The sequence below is a fragment of the Emydura macquarii genome, unplaced genomic scaffold (assembly GCF_026122565.2).
Source record: "Emydura macquarii macquarii isolate MOO-44397 ecotype Brisbane River unplaced genomic scaffold, CSIRO-AGI_Emac_v2 contig_1253, whole genome shotgun sequence".
Taxonomy (NCBI): domain Eukaryota; kingdom Metazoa; phylum Chordata; order Testudines; family Chelidae; genus Emydura; species Emydura macquarii.
In genome coordinates this window covers 58964931-58988180 of record NW_027131390.1, presented here as the reverse complement: position 1 = coordinate 58988180, position 23250 = coordinate 58964931, and the positions used below count along the sequence as shown (strand labels likewise).

The following is a 23250-nucleotide window of genomic DNA, read 5'->3' as shown; positions in this document are numbered from 1 at the left end:
TGAGCAAATGAGGACCACCTGGGGAGAGGGGAGGGTTATGAGCTCATTCTTGGATCAATTTACAATTGTAAATTGTATAATTTTCTCCTCCGTGTATTATATTGTAGATTATAGTGATTAGTCGTTAATGCCAATTAAAACAATCATATCCATTGCAATAACATCCACATCCTGTTCATTTTACATAATTAGTCCCCAGGATTAGGTTTGAATTGATTGACTTGATAGATATGAAAAAGTCCTTCATGGAGAAGAAACACTATTTTTCTATAATTTTTACATTGCCTATAAGACACCAACTAAAAACTCCTTGCAAGAAGCCCAAAAGCTTAAGAGTGAACATTAAAAGGCAGCAGCACTTAATGGCCCCAGGAAGGCCAATTATTTTTGCCATCTACAAGGATAGTCTGATTCAGTGTATTGTTTTCATCAAAAACTGTGAAACCATTTCACAACTAAAAATAAAAAACTTGTGCTCTTTCCAGACACCAATTGCTGAGCATGTTGTATAACAAATCTTGCTGCCCTCTCTGACAAAGACAAAATGACAGATCCTTAGCTAGTGTAAATCAGAGTGGCTTCATTTAAGTCAGTGGGACTATGATGATTTATCCCAGTTGAGGATCTGGCCCAGAGTACCTATATCATTGTAAGGATTACTGTAGATTCAAGGTCCAAAAATGTCTGTCTTACTGTATTTATTTAAGAAGCCTTTAGCAGTATTGCCAACCCCAAACATTCAAAAATCCTGTGTCATTACCAAAAATATGAGATGAGCTTAAAAATCCTGAGATATTTTTAAAAAAATACACATTGTGTTCTTTTCATTTGCCTTCTAGTTTCTGAGCCTTTTAGGGTGCATTTGTTTAATGTTTTTAGCATTTCCCCACAACTATGAGGGCTAGAAACTTACTTTTTATTTTAATTGAAAGCTGAGATTCTCATTCAATTTTCTGATTATAGCAGCTGGGGCTTTAAGAACATAATGTAAGAATGGCCACATTGGGTCAGACCAATGGTTCATCTAGCCTTGTATCATGTCTTCTGACAGTGGCCAATGCCAGATGTTTCACAGGGAATAAACAGAAGAGGGCAATCAAGTGATCCATCCCCTGACCTGCAGTCCCAGCATCTGGCAGTCAGAGGCTTAGGGACACCTGAGCATGAGGTTGCATCCCTGATCATCTTAGCGAATAGACATTGATGGACCTAATCTTCCATGAATTTATCTTTTTTTTTTTTTTAAAAACCAGTTGTAGTTTTGGCCTTCACAACATCCGCTGACAACAAATTTCACAAGTTGACTGTGTATTGTGTGAAGAAGTACTTCCTTTTGCTTGTTTTAAACCTGCTGCCTATAAATATAATTGGGTGAAAGGTACCAAATATCACAAGAGTCACCATAAAACTGCAGAGTAGCTTACAGGGAAATAATTAGAAGTAGTTTCAGGATCCTGGTTTTTGGATTTGCAGTATTCCACTAAAAGCTAGATATGGAATTTAAAATGGATATGGCTAAAAACCACAAACATGTTTTTGTTTTAAATTTAAGTAACTTTTTGTTTAAAAATCTAAAAGTGGGAAAGAAAATGCTCTCATACAAACTATTGCATAATTCGCTGCATTCATTTATACTCATTAGTATCTGTTGCTTAAAGATTTTCATACTAGCAATATATTAAATTGCAGCATGATGACTCTGGAACATAAAAATGTGCTGGTGAAATAATAATAACAATAAAAAAAGTCTGACCTAATGTGCTGGGTTCGTTGACTTTCTCCCTATTTTAATCCTAATTAGCATACTAAGTGCTACAATAAATTGCTAGAGTAATTTTGCCTGTCATTAAAAGTTTTAATTCATTGCCTTGACAGATGAGTTAAAGACCTTGAATACTAAAGTTTAGAGGTTTTGTTATTGTTCCCAATAGAACCTGTTGGCTTTAATACTGTTGTTGCATTTCTTTGATAACACTTTAGATGTTTTGGAATGGGCTAATGTAGAGAGTGCTGTTTGTAAGATGGACATAAGGCACTTAACAATGACCTACCTTCTCAAAATAGCTATCCCAGGAATGCAAACATTTATACTTAGGTTTTATGCAGAGCAGTATATGCTGGGATTTAATTTAACAGGTAATGTCATCCAGACCCATGGTGGGATCCTTAAGATACTCTGTTATTGAGGATTTGGTTTTCTGGACAGATCTATAGTAGAAAAAATAAAGACCTGGCTTTCAAACTAGGTCACTGTTTTGGAAGGCACACTTTTGCAACCATGTAGAATTGAATCACAGTTTTATGCCTGCGTTTCATTCATGCTCTTACTGACAAGTCATTGTGGGCACAGAATTGCACACACAAAGATGGAGGCTTTATTTAAAATCCAGCCCTGTAGCCTTCAAGGATTTTAGGGAGGTTATATTTTCTGTACTAATTCTCATGCTCCGGGGGGCTCTGGGCAGGCAGTAGGTTTTTGAGCTGCAGTTGCTCCTCCTGGCCACTGGGGCTACGGTGGCGCCTGCTGAGCAGGTAACCAGGCAGTTTTGCTGCCTCCCATCTGGCTGCTTTCTCTCCTCCCCCTGCCCATTACCAGGCAGCATGGAGCCGGGAGGGAAGGTTGGCGCCCTCCTGGTGTGTAGGGCGGGAGCTGAGATGGGGGTTAGGGGCCACAGGAGCTGGTGGGAGCCCATGTTGGGGGCTGGGACAGAACGCAGCATTGCCAGCCCGAATGACCAGGCTGGCTTTGGGTGATGGGAGTTACCCTGAACTCAGCCCGTGGGGTCTGTTGTTCTTTCCCTTCTGGTTGCTGAGCCGACAGGGAGTGCTCGGCTCGCACCCTCAGGCTGTTCTCTGCAGTCCACAGGGCTGGAAACTTCTTTTCTCTCCGTGACCTCTCAGAGTCTCCTGTGTTCCCCTGACATCAGTGGCTGGGGCTTTATGGAAACACCAGATATGGCGAGAGTGGGGATCAAATCCCGAGAGTGGGCGGGGGAGAGGATGGAGAGTGGGTCAGAATGAGGGCAGGGCCATCTCCCACACACCCAGACTTTCCCTCCCACCCCAACCCTCCAAGGTATACCAGGCTTCCCCCATCCCCAGCAATCGTCCAGCCTGTTCCAGGCTCTCTTCCCTTTACCCCCAGGCTCCCTGTAGCAACAATCCATGTTAATTCCATAACTGTCAAGCTTCTCACTGCTCAGCTAAGCCTCCCCAAGTCCCAACTCGTCCAGTTACCTTGACTGTCCATAACCCATCTCCTCTCAATATGCTTCTGAGGGGGTGTATGACATGACATAAGCCACCTCTCCTCATATCTGTGTCCACTTGGTGAGGGGACCTCTGTGAGGAAATTTGGCAGCTATGTTGTTGCAGCCAGTCAAGGCACTGTGTAGTTATATTCTATAGCCAAGTAGGGAATTGAATTATGGGAAGGGGTAATGCTTTACATTTTGATGATCAAACAAACATATAGAGCTGTGTGTTGTATGTTACATATACCCTTGTCAAATGGCCAAAGAAAATTTACTTAATTATTTTTAAATTATTTTACAGGATCCTTCTAACCAAAAATGTGGAAGGAAGAAAACTGTGTCCTTCAGCAGCATGCCATCAGAGAAGAAAATAAGCAGTGCTAGTGACTGTATCAGCTTTATGCAGGCGGGGTGTGAACTGAAGAAAGTCCGTCCAAATTCCCGCATTTATAATCGTTTTTTTACTCTAGACCCTGACTTGCAAGCTCTTCGCTGGGAACCTTCCAAGAAAGACCTTGACAAGGCTAAGCTCGATATTTCTGCTGTAAAAGAGATAAGACTAGGGAAGAACACTGAAACATTCAGGAACAATGGACTTGCAGACCAGATTAGTGAAGACTGTGCATTCTCTGTAATTCATGGGGAGAACTATGAGTCTCTTGACCTGGTTGCCAATTCAGCTGATGTGGCTAACATTTGGGTCTCAGGTTTACGCTACTTGGTTTCTCGTAGCAAACAACCTCTGGATTTGATGGAAAGCAGCCAGAATACCCCACGGTTTGTGTGGCTAAAAACTGTATTTGAAGCTGCAGATGTTGATGGTAATGGCATAATGTTAGAAGATACATCTGTAGAGTTAATCAAACAGCTTAATCCTACCCTAAAGGAATCAAAGATTAGGTTAAAATTTAAGGAAATCCAGAAAAGCAAAGAAAAACTAACAACTCGAGTAACTAAAGAGGAATTTTGTGAAGCATTCAGTGAACTTTGCACAAGACCTGAAGTTTATTTCTTACTAGTGCAGATATCTAAAAACAAAGAATATTTAGATGCCAATGACCTCATGCTTTTTTTAGAAGCTGAGCAAGGAGTTGCTCATATAACTGAAGAAATGTGTCTAGATATTATCCGCAGGTATGAACTTTCTCAAGAAGGACGGTTGAAGGGATTTCTTGCAATTGATGGATTTACTCAGTATTTGGTGTCCCCAGAATGTGACATTTTTGACCCTGAGCATAGAAAAGTTGTCCAGGACATGACCCAGCCTCTATCACATTACTATATCAATGCATCTCACAATACCTATCTAATAGAAGACCAGTTCAGAGGACCAGCCGATATCAATGGTTATGTCAGGGCTTTAAAAATGAATTGTAGGAGCATTGAACTTGATGTTTGTGATGGTCCAGATAATGAGCCCATCATTTGTAACCGTAATAGCATGACATCACCACTTGCCTTTCGAAATGTTATTGAGGTAATAAACAAATTAGCCTTCATTACTTCAGAATATCCTCTCATTCTCTGCTTGGGTAACCACTGCTCAATACAACAACAAAAAGTAATGGTTCAACACATGAAGAAGATTTTTGGAAACAAACTCTACACAGAAGCACCTTTACCCTCAGAAGCCTATCTTCCATCACCTGAGAAACTGAAAATGAAGATCATTGTGAAAGGGAAGAAGTTTCCCTCTGACCAGGATTTATTAGAAGGAGAAGTCACTGATGAAGACGAAGAGGCTGAAATATCTCGAAGGATGTCTGAAGATATTGTGAATGAACCAAGGCTAATCTGGCTGTGCAGAGAGCTGTCCGATTTGGTATCAATATGCAAATCTGTCCAGTACAAAGATTTTGAGGTATCTATGAAAAGTCAGAATTATTGGGAAATCTGCTCTTTCAGTGAGGCAGAGGCCAGTAGAATAGCAAATGAGTATCCAGAGGACTTTGTCAATTACAACAAGAAATTTTTATCTAGGATATACCCAAGTGCTATGAGGATAGACTCTAGTAACTTAAATCCCCAAGATTTTTGGAATTGTGGTTGTCAGATAGTGGCAATGAACTATCAGACTCCAGGACCAATGATGGATCTACATACTGGCTGGTTTCTACAGAATGGGGGATGTGGATATGTTCTTAGACCTTCTGTGATGCGTGATGAAGTGTCTTACTTTAGTGCAAATACAAAGGGAATTGTTCCAGGGGTCTCTCCTCAAGTTCTGCATGTCAAAATTATCAGTGGTCAGAACTTTCCAAAGCCCAAGGGAGCTTGTGCAAAAGGGGATGTCATAGACCCATATGTTTGCATAGAAATTCATGGAATTCCTGCAGACTGTGCAGAACAAAGAACTAAAACTGTTCAGCAAAACAGTGACAATCCAATTTTTGATGAAAGCTTTGAGTTCCAAATAAATCTACCAGAACTTGCCATGATCCGTTTTGTTGTTTTGGATGATGACTATATTGGTGATGAGTTTATAGGCCAGTATACCATACCACTTGAATGTTTACAGCCTGGATATCGACATATACCCTTGCGCTCCTTTGTTGGAGATATCATGGAGCATGTTACACTTTTTGTTCACATTGCAATAACTAATCGAAGTGGAGGAGGAAAAGCCCAAAAGCGCAGTCTGTCAGTGAGAATAGGAAAGAAAGGAAGCGAGTATACCATGCTGAGGAACACAAGCCTTAAGATTATAGATGACATCTTTAAACTAGCAGTGCATCCATTACGAGAAGCCACTGACATGAAGGAAAACATGCAGGTATGGAACTTTTTACTTCATTATTGCTTTGTACTGAACACTTGGGTAAAGATTCTGAGCTCAGTCACAGCAGTGTAACTCCATTGAAGTCAATGGACTTGTTTCAAAATTATGCCTGTATAACTAAAAGGAGTATTTAGCCCTTACCGTTTAAATACATAAAGTGTTAAGGAGAAAAAGCCTGATATTTACTGAGGTTAATTAACATAGATATCAGGCTAAGCAACTGTTTAATTTTTGAAAAATATTTAAAAAGAAAAAAATAAATCAAAATTCACTCTGCTGACTTTAGCTAATTGGGAGATTTGAGCTGAGGACTAGCTTGTGTCTCCAGGTCATAGGACTAGAGAGAGATCCCATCATGTCTTCTTTTTGGAGAATGTCAGCTTGCCTTTGTCTTGCTAACTAGTGGAGAGAGACGCTCTCTCTCTCTCTCTCTCTCTCTCTCTCTCTCTGTGTGTGTGTGTGTGTGTGTGAGGGAGAGAGAGAGAGAGAACACCCAACCGTATGAGTCATTAAGTTTATCCTGCTAAGAACTATGTGATTCTACCTAAAACACATTCCTTCCCACCCGCAAGTGCTCTATACATTTAACGTGTGAACCAAATACCATTTGGATTACATTTTGCTTTTTAGCTAAATGCTGGTTTAGTCTGAACTGGTTAATGCAGTGTGGACAGCATTAACACAGTTTGGGCTGAAATGGTTCAGACAAACCTCTGGCTACTGTACCATAGTCCCAGAATCCAGTGCTTCTAAATGCATCAGGAACTGTGTGATAAGCACCCTGAATGCATTATAGTTGAAAAAGTTTAATGCAGTGCTAGTATGGATGGGGGGAAACGGCAATGGTTCAGGAATGAGAGCCAGCACGGCTAGTTTGCGCTCTTTGTCCTTAATTCGTTGCATTCTCACTGGTTCAGTTAGGATAAAATCAGACCTGTGGTGCAGATGCTGCCAAAGAGAAACCAAACTGAATAACATTAAACAATAAAAATTTAATTAATATAGGGCAATGTACAAATAGCTGTTGCCTTGGTAAAGCAAAGGAAACAGTGTATTTATTCCTGGAAGACAGGGCAAAAACACATTTTATATTACTTCACTGACCCTGCAATTCTGGACAGAGTCTAAAATAAATTTATTTCTGGCAGCTGGAAGGGTTTACAAAATGACATGAGTTATAAATCACTCTCAGAGGAATATCTTAAGCATATTTTTAAGAATGGGAAACTCTTCCCAGGCTTTTCTTCCTTGCAGGCCTTGAAAATAACTAGTCTGAACCTCTGACTCCATTTTCTGTTCCCTTACATTCCTTTATTCTGTAACAATAAATATTAGGTTACAGCTGTGTACAGTAAGTAGTATAACCAAAAAATAATTTGTAAACCTGACCCAAAAATAGTATTAGTGTGTGTTCAAAAACTGAATTTTGGTTCTAGATCTTGTTCTCAAAAATGCTTTGTAGAAGAACCAGACAACAGATTTAATTTTCTAATACACCATTCAAATATATTTGGTTAATAGAAGAGCCTCAGTTAATTAGTTGAACATTTTCTGGTGCCTGACCTGCTAGGATAATGTAGTATTAGAACAGTTGTGTTTTGTTGGTTGCTACAGTGTTCTCTTTCTGTGATTTTTGTGGATTTTTGCAACTATGGACTATGACTTGGCAGAAGGTAAATCATGAGGGCAAGTCAGCCACGTGTCCACTGATTTCTGCATAAATTCTGGAGTTTTAATTAGGTTTGATCTGAGTCACCTAGTTTTCTTACAGGTGACCCATGAAAGGGAAAAAATGTGTGCGCCCTTTTTTACTTTTTCTGATGTGCAGTGCAGGCCTGAAAGACAATGATTTTTCATTTTACATAGAGAAGGATAGGAGAGAGATCCTGGAGACCAAATTTAGGCTGTTAGGTAAGAGATTGAATCCAGAACCTCTATGGGCCAGTTAGATGGGCAGAACTGCAGGGTCTCAATGTGTGGATGAGATGATGGTGTAGGGAGGAGGGGTTTAGATTTATTAGGAACTGGGGAACCTTTTGGAAAAGGGGGAGCCTATACAGAAAGATGAGCTCCGTCTAAACCAAAATGGAATCGGATTGCTGGTACGTAAAATTTAAAAGGTCATAGAGCGGTTTTTAAACTAAAGGCTGGGGCAAAGCCAACAGGTGCAGAAGAACACGTGGTTCGGACAGAGACATCTCTTGGGGAGGAGCTATTAATGGAGATTATCTATATCCTAATAAGGAGGAGAGGATGAAAGAGAATAAAATACAGATGAGAAACAGTCAAATGAAAAAGACTCCCATTCAATTGCATCACATAATGGCATACAGCTAGAGTGACATTTTTTTCACTGCTTATATACAAATGCTAGAATTCTAAATACTAAGATGGGTGAACTTGGGTGCCTCATATTAAATGAGGATATCGATATAATAGGCATCACAGAAACTTGGTGGAATGAGGATAATCAATGGGACACAGTAATACCAGGGTACAAAATATATCGGAAAGACAGAATAGGTTGTACAGGTGGGGGAATGGCACTATATGTGAAAGAAAGCATAGAGTCAAATGAAATAAACCTTTTAAATGAACCAAACTGTGCCATAGAATCTCTATGGATAGTAATTCCATGCTTGAATAATAAGAATAAAACAGATGGGGTATACTACTGACCACCGGACCAGGATGATGATAGTGACTATGAAATGCTCAGGGAGATTAGAGAGGCTATAAAATAAAATCTCAATAATAATGGGGGATTTCAAATGTCCCTCATTGATTAGGTACATCTCACCTCCGGACAGGATGCTGAGTTCAAGTTTCTTAAAACCTTAAATGACTGCTTTTGTTGGAGCAGCTAGTCCTGGAACTCACAAGAGGAGAGGGAATTCTTGATTTAGTCCTAACTGGAGCACAGGATCTGCTCCAAGATGTGAATATAGCTGAACCACTTGGTAATACTGACCATAACATAATAAAATTTAACATTCCTATTGGCAAGGGGGGCACCAAAACATCTCACCATGGTAGTGTTTAATTTCAGAAAGGGAAACTAGACAAAAAATGAGGCAGTTAGTTAAACAGAAATTAAAAGATATACATAAAAAGATACAAAAATGAAATCCCTGCAAGAAACTTTTTAAAGACAAAATAATAGAGGCTCAATTTAAATGTATACCCTAAACTAAAAAACATGGTAAGAGGACCAAAAAAGTGCCACCATGGCTAAACAATGGTGTGAAAGAAGCCGTTGGAGGCATCCTTTAAAAAGTGGAAGTTAAATCCTACTGAGGACAATAGAAAGGAGCATAAACTGTGGCAAGTGAAGTGTAAAAATATAATTAGGAAGGCCAAAAATGAATTTGAAGAATAGTCAAAGATTCAAAAAGTAACAGGAACTTTTTTTTTTAAGTACATCGGAAGCAGGAAGCCTGCTAAAAAAACAGTGGGGCCACTGGACGATCGAGATGCTAATGGAGAACTCAAGGAAGATAAGGCTATTGCGGAGAAACTAAATTAATTCTTTGTATCAGTCTTTATGGCTGAGGATGTGAGGGAGATTCCCAAACTCTAGCCATTCTTTTTAGGTGACAAATCTGAGGAACTGTCCCAGATTGAGGTGGCATTAGAGGAGGTTATGGAACAAACTGATACATTAAACAGTAATAAGTCACCAGGACCAGATGGTATCCACCCAAGAGTTCTGAAGGAACTCAAATGTGAAATTACAGAACTACTAACTGTGGTATGTAACCTATCATTTAAATAAGATTCTGTACCAGATGACAGGAGGATAACTAATGTAATGCCAATTTAAAAAAAAAGGCTCCAGAGGCAATCCTGGGATTACAAGCCAGTAAACCTAACTTCAGTACGAAGCAAAATGGCTGAAACTATAGTAAGGAACAGAATTATTAGACACATAAATGAATACGATTTGTTGGGGAAGAGTCAAGATGTTTTTTGTAAAGGGAAATCATGCCTTACTAATCTACTAGAATTTTTTGAGGGGGTCAGCAAGCATGAGGACAAGGATGATCAAGTGGATATAGTATACTTAGATTTTCAGAAAGCCTCATCAAAGTCTTGGTCATGGGATAAGAGGGAAGGTCGTCTCCTGGATAATAACTGTTTAAAAGATAGGAAACACAGGGTTGGAATAAACTGTCAGTTTTCAGAATGCAGAGAGATAAATAGTGGTGTTCCCCAGGGGTCTGCAATGGGACCAGTACTATTCAACATATTTATAAATGATCTGGAAAAAGGGGTAAACAGTAAGGAGTCAACATTTGCAGATGTTACAAAATTATTCAAGATGGTTAAGTCCAAATCAGACTGCAAAAACTGCAAATTCAGTGTTGATAAATGTAAAATAATGCTCATTGGAAAACATAATCCCAACTACACATATAAAATGATGGGGTTTAAATTATCCGTTACCACTCAAGAAAGAGATCTTGGAGTCATTGTGGATAGTTCTCTGAAAACATCCACTCAATGTGCAGCAGCAGTCAAAAAAGCTAACAGAATGTTGGGAATCATTAGGAAAGGAATAGATAATAAGACAGAAAATATTTTATTGCCTCTTTATAAATCCATGGTATGCCCACATCTTGAATACTGTGTGCAGATCTGGTTGCCCCATCTCAAAAAAGATATATTGGAATTAGAAAAGGGCAACTAAAATGATTAGGATTACCAAGGAGCTTCCGTATGAGGAGAGATTAATAGGACTCAGACTCTTAAGTTTGGAAAAGAGATGACTAAGGGGGGTATGATAGAAGACTATACAATCATGACTGGTATAGAGAAAGTAAATAAGGAAGTGTAATTGACTCCTTCTCATAACACAAAAACTAGGAGTCACCAAATGAAATTAATAGGCAGCAGGTTTAAAACAAACAAAAGGAAGTATTTCTTCACACAACACACAGTCAACCTGTGGAACTCTTTGCCAGAGGATGTTGTGAAGGCCAAGACTATAACGGGGTTCAAAAAAGAACTAGATAGGTTCATAGAGGATAAATCCATCAATGGCTATCAACCAGGATAGGCAGAGATTGCCGTTTGCCAGAAGCTGGGAATGGCCGATGGGATTGATCACTTGTTCTATTCATTCCCTCTGAAGCACCTGGCATTGGCGACTCTTGCAAGACAGGATACTGAGCTATATGGACCATTGGTCTGACCCAATATGGCTGTTCTTATGTTCTCTTGCTTGATTTTCCCATTTGCTGGAGGACAATGGGCAATTAGAGAACTGGTGTGATTATGAAATCAGAGATTGCAATCTGAGAATTTGAGAGGGGAAGAGCTTTTTAGTCAGACTATTTAAAATTCTTTCAGCCATATTCTGGCCGCACTGTAGCTGGCCTGCCAGAACAAAGCAGATGGCATGGCAGATGGACTGTTTTAGCATTCCGCTACCATGGGGAAATCTGCAGGTGGCATAGATCTGGGCTAAAGGGATTGAGGCTGGGTATCTCTAGACATGCACATCTCCAACTGCTGGACCATCCTGTTGGGGTGCTGGACAGCCAGTTACTGATAAGGAAGCCAGGGTATGAATCTACAATGCAGCAGTTTGCCACACAATAGCTCACTGTATGGACACGGTACAGTGCAGTGAAAGTTCCAGAGTGTAGCTTAGAAATTTCACTGCACTGTTACAGTGTCCACATGGGATATTAATGTGAGGCGAGCTGGTGCACTGAAGATACTCACACTGGCTTGCCGTGCAGTAACTCACGGTGTGGACAAGCCCTAATGCAAACTGCTGACAAAGTTTTGGGATAAAAGTTGTCTTTGGGGGAAAAGTAAACACCTCCCATCAGTCAGCTAGGGGTTGAGTACTTCACTCCACTTCTCCAGCCCTCTGATGAACTCTTCAGCAAAATCAGTGAAAATGAGTTTCTGATATTCCTAAATTTAAAAAATAAGCAGATAAATTTTTTTCAGGCCTTCTTTAAAAATCATAAAGCAGCAGCAAAGGTCACAGCCCCATTTTTTAATTTTACTCTTTGTAGATTATCTTTTAATTCTTATGAGTTTCTTATCCTCACTGACACCTTATTGTGAATGTACTTGGGACAGTATGATCACAGAGACAAACTTATTCTTAAAGTTTTCCAAACACTCATGAAACCCTTTGGACTTACAGGCAGGTTTGTGTGTGTGAAAAAGAGACAAGCAGACATTAGTTGACTTACTTTTATAAACCAAAATGGGATGATGGGCAACAGTAAATACAAATCCATTTTTTCCCCACAGAATGCAATAGTGTCTGTTAAAGAGCTTTGTGGACTCCCTCCAATTGCCAGTCTGAAGCAGTGCATCTTGACTTTGTCCTCACGGCTCATAAACAGTGACAATACTCCCTCTGCTTCTGTCTATATGAAGGATACATTCCCTTACCTGGAGCCTCTGGGGACCATGCCTGACGTGCAGAAAAAGCTTATGGCTGCATATGATTTGGTATGAGCTTTTTATATCTGTATTTTTATTACTGGTCTGTTGTTGTAATTTAGAAATATGGTGGGTCAATTCATGCTTCTCTTACTTATCTGAGTAGTCCATTCAGGTTAGTGGGGCTATTCACATGCATAAAATACGCAAGATTTGACCTTTAATCATGCAATAGATTTGTCTGTGTTCACTTATCTATAGTATGGTTGTAGTGAATTATATAACTGGAGATAAAATTCTGCAAAGCTTGAGTTAGAGGGTAGCAAGATATTGACGTATATGGAGCATTATTTTAGTAGTGGAAAGGACTATACAACTCAAATTATTTCTAATAAAAGCTTAGATTTTGCAGTAAATAGATAAAATTGCACGATACGCTAACAGACAATATTTTTGCTCACGTTTTTTTGTTTTAAGGTATGTTTCAAATAATATTAGAATAAACCACTTGAAAATTGGTCTCAAAATTCTTCAAAATTCAAAATGACAGAAAATTGACTAAAAGCATACAAAAGGGATAGAATGAAATAAATAAGCCTTGATTCTTCTTTACACTACTGGTTGTTCACACTGTTCTGACAATGTACAGGAGAAGTAAATTATATTTACATCCACTGTAAGAACCCTGTGCTCTGCTAGACCAGTGTAAAGTGGCCTTAGTTCAAACAAGAATCAGCTCTAAGGTTATGTCCAACATGAGCTTTTCTTGCATACCACTTACACAGAAGGATGGAGCTTGTTTATGCTTTTGAACATAACCGAGGCTAGCATCGTCTGAGGCTGGATTATAGAGTGTGTTTAGCAGTACAACTTGAAATACCGCTTGAACTCCAAGCATATTGACAGGAATCATCAAAAGTAGTATTACTTGTATGATGCTCTTTGCTGACTTCAACACTAGAGGGTAAGCGCGTTAGACAGAGAAGTAGAATGTGAAATGTTCGGAACTAGAGCTGAGTGGTTCAGGTCAGTTATGGTAAATAATATTGTTAACTGGTGTATATTAATTGTTAACTGAGTTTGAAGCTTATGCCAAGGCAAATGAGGTGGTTCTCTGGAGGGGTGTGAAAAAGTTGGAAAGTAAGTTGTTTTTTTTTAAATTTCCACATTCACATGTTTTAAAGGATTGGAGAGCTGTTGTATAGAACTACCAGTTTACAATAAGTGAAGGGCTATGCTCAAACCATTTCGGTGAAAACAGCTGTTTGGGCTATATATATATTTTATTTTTGAGACTATAATTCCTAGTGTAATATATTGGTTCTTAGAGAATTAAGGTATCTGCTCATGGAATTACACTGTTGAAAGAAGGTATTTAAGTGTTTATTGAAAAGATAGTGAAAATGCACCCGCTCCTTATTGTGGCATTTGTAATGACTCAGGTGGTTCTTCTTTTTAATAGGGAAGTGGTTGTTGTCCTTAAGAAACTTCTTTCTACTATAAGAAATGTCAGTCCACGGTCAGTTAGGTGAAAAATGGGAGCCAGTATATGTTTATGATGGTAAAAGTGAACCTGAACTAGAAAGCTTCAGTGAACTCTGACTTTAACTGTTAAGCAAGGAACATGTGGGGATAAATTAAAAGATAAGGAGATTAATAGAGCAGAAAGGGGCCATCTTTTTTGTTGTTGTTGTCCAATGTTTCTCAAACGAAAAGACTTATATTCATAAAACTGAAAACAAAGGGAGACTTTGGTAGAATACTATGTAAAATATTTTGTGTATGTTTTTAAGAAAAGATATGCTGAAAGTCTACCTGATAAGTTTTTAGTGGAGAAGATTTCAAATCTTAGGGACTGATTCTGCAGACATTTTCTCTATTCCTTTACTCACCTGAATAGCCATTGACCTCAAAGGACTACTCTTGGGTTTATGCAGTTGGGGCCTTGTTAACTATAACAAAAAAAAGTTGTTTCATATTTACATGTTTACATTACATGTTTTTCATATTTACACTGAGTAGTCTACTAAATACCTTCATGTAGCACATCGCTTGTGTTTGAAGTGTAATTCTTAATTCCTTTAACAGTAGAATTGTCAAAGTTCAGTTTTTAATCTCACAGCAGAGAATTGAATAAGTATAATTGCACCTGCTTCACAGTCTGAAATCAAAAGGTCAGCTTGACCACTGAAGAAAGAGAGACCATTTTTTCTTTGAGACATAGTACATTTCAAATTTTAAAAAGAGAGTTATGACAATTAATCTCTGATTTAAAAAAAAATGCTGTGTTGTATTTTTCTGTGATGAAACCTGTCATCTGAACATATCTTGTTTGCATGAAAATGGTAAACTCTGTCAGAGTGTTTAATGAGGCATAGACAACTCGACTATTCCACGTGAATGAAGCTGCAGATACTCTGAGACCTGTAGCAATGATCTTGAAAACAATTAGCTGTCTGTTATATTGGATTGTTCTTTTGTCAGCAGATATGCTAGACAAAGATCATTTTGTGTGGCTTGTTTGCTCTTTCCTGGACAATTATTTTTTAAATTAGTATAGAGCCTTGAAAAGTAGTTACAGTTCCAGAAACAAAGCATATGAAATGTTTCAAATTTTGCTGTTTTGTGCTGCCTTAACATTTTGTTTGAGAGAGAATCTCTCAGAAAAATCTCATGTTTGTTTCAAGAGCTTAACTATTTTTCAAGACTCTGTTATTAAACAAAAATGGTCTCTCTGCAATAGTTTTATTTTTAATTCTACATTTCATGAAGAAAAAGAACCCTCTGAAGAAATCAGGGTGTGTAAGAGATCTACAGAATAGAAAATGGGATAGTATCAATTGAAAACCAATAAATTTAGATGAAATATTGGCAGAAAAGGTAGTTTATCCCTTTTTGAAGAATATATGAAAATGCAGGAGCATGGTTTACAGCAGTTTGTTTTCCCCGTTTACTCATAGATTTGGTTATTACCATATACGTTGTATGATCAATTGATCTCACTGTTATCATTAATTCTCACACGCCAACAGTGGTGTAATGTTTCATTTGTAAAGCTACAAATCAGATTTTTTCATGTATTAGGAATCTTCCAGGGTTTCTTCTTTTTCCCTTTCACTTGTACTTGCTCACTTTCTTCCAAGGCATGGTGTCACAGCAATCCTTCCTTTGAGGTGGGTAGCATGCAGCTCACTTTAGAATCTGTCAAATTCATTAAAAAGTTCATTGATCACATTTAAAATGGAAATATTTAGCGTGGTGAAAGCGGCAGATGCTAAGTTGGAAAGTAGAGATGGCTGAATTATTCATTGCAAATCACTATAGAATTAATTTAGAACTTTTTAAGTTGTGAATTGTTCTCAAAAAGAGTCTGATTTTTGTTTCTGCATTCAATAGTCACATGCTAATTAATAAGCTAATTGCTTATGCAAACTTAGTTGAGTTTCTGGGTGCTTGTGAATAGTTCATTTAAACTATTAACTGTTTCTAGTAAACATTCCCCTAAGTCACATGGTATTGTTTTTCCTCCCTGATTGGAAGACTGAAGCTTTTTGAACATGAAAATTATATTTAGATAATAATAAATAAATGTATCCTCTTGTTTTCAAACAAATACCCCAGGTTCTGTGCAGATACAAATACTTCCATCAAAAATCCCATTCCTCAAACATTTGTGCAAATATTTGCGAATAACCAATAAAGGGTACAAAAATGGTTCAACTGAAAAGCTGTTTTGGAATTTGTACAAATGTTTTGAATGCTGAGGAACAGCAGCATTCAGACATCTATATGGGAAATGAAGAAAATTATTTTGGGACACAGCTGAAAAAAGGCAACTTTTTTCAAGATATTGCTCAGAAAGGGGAGACGGGCAGTAGTATAGGAGCAAGTTTCAAGAGAGGGGGATTAGGGTTTTTTGAGAAAGGGGATAATGTCAGAGAAAATGTTAGGGAACAGTAAGTAGATTGCACACAATTTATATGCAACTATTATATTCAGGACTAGATTACCTGCGTAGAGCTGGCTGAGTTGGTCACCCCAGCTGCCCCCCTTCTCCGCAGGTGGAGCTGGCCTGGCCAGTTCCTTTCTCCCCATGCACCCCACCTCCCTCCTCTGGTGCGGAAAACATGAAGGTCAGCTATAGGCAGGTGGGCACTGAAGATGCTGTACCTATGGGTGCATAAGGTGTAAATCTGGCCCTGATTATATTAATGCAATTTTAATGTTAAACATTTCTTTTAAAAGCCAGGAAATGCACAAGTCTTTTTTGTAGATTCAGACTCTTAGCCACCGACACACTTCTAAATGGATATCGTAAGCCAGATCCTCAGCTGGCACAGATCAGCATCAATTATTAAAGTCGGTGGAGAACTGCTGATCTATACCAGCTGGGGATCTGCCCCTGTATATGTGCCACGTGTCAAATTTCAGCCCTTTTTGAATGATATATATGGACACACATGTGATAGTCTTTTATTCCAGTGGGAAAAGTACATTTTTTTTTCACTTGCATAAATCAAAAATGGCTGAACAGATTTTCCAGACTTTCCCAACAAAATTCATCTTTCAGCTGAGACAATTTCATCACCAAAGGATCATTTTTCAGACAGCTCTAGACAAGTAAAAATTAGAGGGGTGGCTAACTTCACTATAGTATTCACTGCCAAGCAAATGTTGTAATACATTGATGTCAAACATAACTTAAAGCGGAATTTGGTTCAACTTGTGAAAATTAACTTTGTATGGAAACTGATATTGATATTTGATTTTAGAGTTTAGTTACATATTTGTTTCCAGATATGGGTGTAGCATATTAAAGCAATTTTAAAATTTCTTATTGTATTTTCCTCTCAATATTTTTTCTCTCCATCTGTGTGTACATTTTTCTCCATCTGTGTATCTTTCTCTTTCCTTCCTCCAGTCTTATTTTGGTTTCTCTTCCCCTCCCAGTCACATCCATTAGTTCCCTCCAAAATAGGGCCTGAATGAAATTAGAGTTCTTAATATGAAGTACCATTAGGTTGCTTTTTTTGTAGCGTAGACATGCTCAAAGTACAAAAAAAGCAAATATTTCTGCTGATTTGTAGCCTGTTTGTATTCATTTTCAAGCCCAAATATAACACAGTTCAGGCACAATATGTTTTCCATAAATATTTGTAAAGAAACATCAAATGAAAAATCAAAGAGCAACATCAAACTAAAATTCAAGATAACTGTATGCAGACCTGTTGAAGTCCTACTGTAATCTGTTATATTTCAAACCCCCAAATGATGTCAGCATTGTTGATAGGCATTCTTACTATCACAGTGTGTTGTGCATATGCTCAACATATACAAAACTGAATTTCCTATACCTTGGAATAGATATCAGGATATGGTATGTGGCCAGTATATCTTTTCTAGCCCTGTCAGCATCTAAATATTCCCACTTTTTACATGGCTTGCTGGCACACATGACTTGTCTGGCTGTTTTTTTCCCCTAAATGTCTGCAAAAATGCTTGATGTTAAAGAGAGAATCCTTTTAAAATTTTCATTAACTCAATTTGCACTTCAGTTGTTCTACCAATAGTTTATATTTTTGAAGAGAGAGGGCCAGATACCACTTGCACTCCTCAGGCAAAACTCCCCATTGACTAAGGCGCGTTCAAGAATACAGAGTTTACAGGGCTTTTTCTTCAAAATTGTCTCTGGATGGCACCAATGTGAGAGAGAGAGAGAGAGAAAAACTTCTTCCTTTTTAATGTAGTAGATTTCTATTCTTAATATCTGTAATAATTATTATTTGATTCTTTGAACTATTCTTCTGCATCATTTATCTTCCCAGAGAGAGTAGTGTTCTAATTTTTCACTTTTTTTTTTTTTTGGTGAGGGTCTCGCAATAATTTCTTCTCCCTTTTTCAATTTACAGAAAAGCTTATAAAGAACAAGGAAATAATTTGTACCAGTGTAGTTTAGTTAACTGAAATGAAATACTTTGTTTTTATTGATCCTCCAATTAATTGTCTCATAGTACATATAAGACATAATATTTATATGGGCAAAAAATTCAGGTTATTGTTATTGTTAACATAAATACCTATTTCAATTAAATGTACTAACCTGTGTTACTGACACTTTAGTTTATTAAAAGAGAAGGAAAGTTAACTGACATAAATAGCTAGAAGTGGATTAGATTTTAAACTTGTTCTCCATTCAGTTTAGACAGTGAAATGAGACAGGTCATGCTTGTCATTTACTACATTCCACAGTGCTGTTATGTTTGAGCCAAATCTTACTAATCATATTATAAATACATCATTAATGTCATTAATGTCTTTAGTTATCAAAGTGTTTTCTGTACTATTTTTCCATATGGGGAGGTTTTCCCATTAAAAGCGTTTTACCAGAGGACTTGTATCTTTCTCTCAGAATCTGTTCCTATAGAAATTTTCAACCTGGGGGCTATTTTCATTGGAACAATATTGCCAGATCCTCTGGTCCAGTTTTGAGTTGCACTTGAACAGGACCAAATGGAGGTGGGAAGGGCAATGCCATTATGGCTGTGGCAGTTTCTCTTAAGATATAAGTGTGACAGAATGTACTCCTGTGTTCACACCCTACACATTATTGTAATAATCTTTGTACAAAGTATGCCTTGTGAGATATCATTTAAAAACTCATAATTTAGTCATGATCAGTAATATTGTTTAAAATGATATATAACAGTATTATATATGACATTATAAACATAAACTGAGATTATGACTAAAAGTATGTTCTTCAGATAAGTCTGGGGAGTGGCTAAACCTGTTCCTCAGAGATAAAAAGGGTAAGCTGAAGCCTCAGCCAGGTGTAAACAAGGCTGATAGACTATTATCTGCTAAGTGGCAGATAAGGAAAGGAAAGGGGGCAGGGGCAAAAAAATCTGCATCTTAGCAAAGAAAGAGCATGAAGTTCCCTTCCACACAGACTGCCTGTGTCCTTGCTCCCAGCTGGAAATGCTTCTCATGGGGGGACAGGACTATAAAAAAAAAGGGACAGACACTCTAAGACACCCCCTTCTTTCTCTCCCTGCCCATTACATTAACGGCACCTGAAGTGACAAAAGAAGCAAGCGTTGGACTCTGAGGGAAGAGTCCTAACCTACAGGGTTTGACCTACTATGGAAAGCATGTGGTGAGAAACTGTGCTTGAATCTGACATAATTTGATAAGTTAGGTTTTTAGTAAACATTTTATCTTTATTTTTCTTATAGCAATTTCTGACTTTGATGCCTCATTACCTGTATTCACTTAAAATCTATCTCTTTGTAGTTAATAAACTTGTATCTAATCCAGTGTGTTCAAGTTGAAGTGTCTGGGTAACTCCATTTGGGGGTGACAAGTTATGTGCATATTATTCCCTTACAGGAATAACGGACTCAAGAGATTTATACTGTCCAGGAGAGGGCTGGGAAGTACAGGACATATGTTCCTGGGGAGAAATGTGAGAATAGTGGTGTGTTGGGGTCACCCAGCAGTATAACCACGGCTGGTGTGAGCCAGAGTGTAATCCAGATGTGGCTAGCAGACTGAAGTTAAACACAGCCAGTCAGGTTGTGGCTTGCATGCTGGAAGGCTGTTTGTGAGCAGTCCAGGTGGGAAGCAAGGCATTGTAAGGCGCCCACGGTTGCAGTGCAGGGAGGACACTGTTGCTCATTAGTTTGGATTGTACCCTGGTAGGTTCACAATAAGAAATTTTTTATTAAAAAAAATTAAAAAAACAAACATCATTGTTCATGAAAGACTATTTTAAAAATATATTTTAAATTGGTCAACTCATGCAAATACCCAATGGGTTATACTTTATATTTTCTGGAAAACAACCACCATTGAAAAGGAACGTCACTTTATAGACCAAAGATTATTTCTTCTGTACTCCAGTGCAATGTCAGAGGAGTAACTCCTTTGCCTCCTACCAAGTGTATTGGAGAAGCTCTCAAATCTAAATTACCTTCTCATGTTTGTTCCACTGGGACAAAGGCTGCTTAATTTTACATGAAAATTACAGCAGGATTGCAGACATTAACAGGCTCAATTCTACTATGCAATCCTGTTTTCATTGTTTATACTTGGGGTGTTGACAGCAGCAAGACTCAACTGTCAGCATCAAGAGAGCTGGGGACTGCTCTATATGGTTTTTTAGTAAAGGAGAGTTGACCTTTCATTGTAGCTTTCCCCATGAAAACAGATATAATTGTTATTTGATATCTATGTTGGATAGTCTCAGCATAACCCTGCCAAAAACTCCTAGGAAGAGCTGCAGTCATTGGCAGAAGGAAAGGTGATTAATTTTCATAGTTTACATAATTTTATATAGAAATTGAAGGTTTGCAAAACATTCATATCAGTGTAATTTCCTGAGGTCTTACTGATAGTAGGATTTATTCACGTAGGAGATGCTGAGCTATATGAAGGCCTCATAGGTATAGTTAAGAGATCAGAGCAGATGACCAGGAGCCAAGAACTCTGGACTTCCAATCCTAATCTGACATTGACTCTCTTGCCTTGGGCAGGTCTCTTAGCTTGTCTGCTGCTGTGTCCCCATTTTAAATTGGGCATATCAGTACTTAATCTAACACTTGTCTCAAAGAGGTGTTGTAAGGATTAGTAAATTAATGCCAAGTAAGAGTTGGAGGACAGGCCAATCATTTGTAAAGCAGTGTGTTGGCAGCCCAGTCGGGGTGTTGAACGTCCTCAATCCCATTTGCTGAAATCACATGGAAGTTGAGGGCACTCAGCACCTTACAGGAGGCACTCAGCCCCTTACTGAATGAGGCCTATATAAGTGCTGAGTATTATTGATGCAATTTTACTATGTTTCTTTGCCATCCTTGAAAATACATGAAAATCTTCTTTTGTATCTTGTGCCTGTGGTAAGATGCAATTTTTTGAAAGATTCTTGCTCTCTTTATTGTTGAGACCACACTTTGGGATTCATAGCTGGCAGTAGAAAGGTTCCTTTAATGCAGGATTTACGTGTGCAATGGTGTACAAAAGCCAGAGGGTTGGTAGAAATTGTCATTTTCTCCCAGAAGAAAAGAGAAAAAATCAAAGAGAGAAAGTCAACACGATGCACAAACAAACAAGTAATAAAGAATGAAAGGCATCAGATACTATTGAAACTAGTTTCTGTTCAGGAAACGTCCAGTAGGAATATTTTGTCACAAAACTATTTTACCCCGTGTTGTTGTATTAAGCTTTATTTTTCTAAATGAATACAGGGGTTAATGGATTTTGTTTCCTTGGCATCCTGTGTATTTCAAAGCGGAGCTATATTTTTTATTAAATATAGCTTTTTTTCTGTTGAATTTGACATATATAAATAAATTTGGAACTTACACATCCAGGGTTTTGGCACAGTACATTGTAGACAGGAGCTAGCTGTGAAGTTTGGGACATTAATTCAGATTCGTCTCTAATTGGAACATTAACGCACAATGAATTACCAATATCTTTTAAATACTTTTTTAAACATTCCTCTGTTAGTGAAATGAGCTACATTGTATTTTAACACCATTGTGGCTGAATTTATCCGTTGTCAAGAAGTTAAATCAAGGATGAATTTAGCCCAAACTCCCCTCCTGGCAAAATCTAGTTGTGCATCTATCGGGCCTATGTTAATGTAAACTCTTATTGTTTCTCTTGTTCTCCTCTCTCCAGTGCTTCCTACTGTTTGTTACACCCACTTGCTGTGTCTTCTCTTAAATTAGATTATAAACTCTTCAAGGCAAGGACTGTCATACTGTCTTGTACATTTGTACATTGCCTAGCACAACTGGGCGCCCTCCTGATTTGAGCCGTGAGGCAAGACTGTAGTATAAATTAGTATTTGTTGTTGTTATTTCTAAAAGAAACTTAACCTGGTTTCTCCCCAGCCTTTTTGTCACCTGTTTTAGGGATACTAAATTTAATGATACCTTTAGTCGTAGTCAGCATACTATTAATTCTAAAGGAGTGTAAGGATAACTGTATTCTCTCATGTCTAGACAGTGCTAGTTTCATGTACATTGCAGGCTTTATTTGATAGAATTACTTCCTTAAGTCATACTTGTGAGTTGCTCACATATGTTGCCTCATACTCAGTGCTCTGTGCAGCTCTAAAATGCCTGGTATGCCCAAATGCTTCACATATGCAGTGAAAGTGATATTTTGTGCTGCATGGGCTAGATAGTCTAGAATGAGGGGAACGGGAATGTTTGATAGTTGAGCCTATCTGTAAAGTCCTGATCCTACGCCCACTGAAATCAGAAGCAAGGTCCTCGTTGATGTCAGTGGTGCAGGATCAGGACATAAATGCTTTCATATTTGAAGCAGTTGAACACAGACATTTAAAAAAAACAGTTGCAGCCTTTTGGCCAGGTTTGCATATCACAATTTATATAACTGCAGGATGTAAAGCTATGAAATTTTCAGCTTGATTTTTATCTCATTTATACTCTTTTGTGCTATTTTAACTCCATTGGCATCAGTGGACTGTTACTCCTGATTTATACCAGCAAAAGTAAGATTATATTCAAGCATATGTATTTTATCTTTTTACATGTTCTTCCTTCCTGTAACAGATATATGTGCCACATCACACAATTTTGCAAAAGTTAGCATTGCAACAGTTCAGTAGCTTGACTGGGCTTTTGAAGGTTTTTGGAAGGTTTGCAAGCATGAAAGAAGAAATTTGTTTTCACTGAAGATGGCAAGAAGAGAGGCTCAGGACAATTCCTACATGATTGATGGATATTGCTATATGTATTTTCCTTTTAACAGCCCAGATCCAGGAAGGTTCTTAAA

The 23250-nt window shown here is 38.1% G+C and overlaps 1 protein-coding gene across 1 annotated transcript in view; it reads left to right on the top strand.

The window, feature by feature from the left end:
- The window catches only part of PLCL1 (phospholipase C like 1 (inactive)), a 305584-nt gene that overhangs the window by 233356 nt on the left and 48978 nt on the right, over window positions 1-23250 (top strand). Inside the window, exons 2-3 of the mRNA XM_067548964.1 lie at window positions 3556-6027; window positions 12310-12513. Of these exons, the coding sequence (XP_067405065.1) occupies window positions 3556-6027; window positions 12310-12513 (2676 nt within the window). The remainder of the gene's footprint in view (window positions 1-3555; window positions 6028-12309; window positions 12514-23250) is intronic.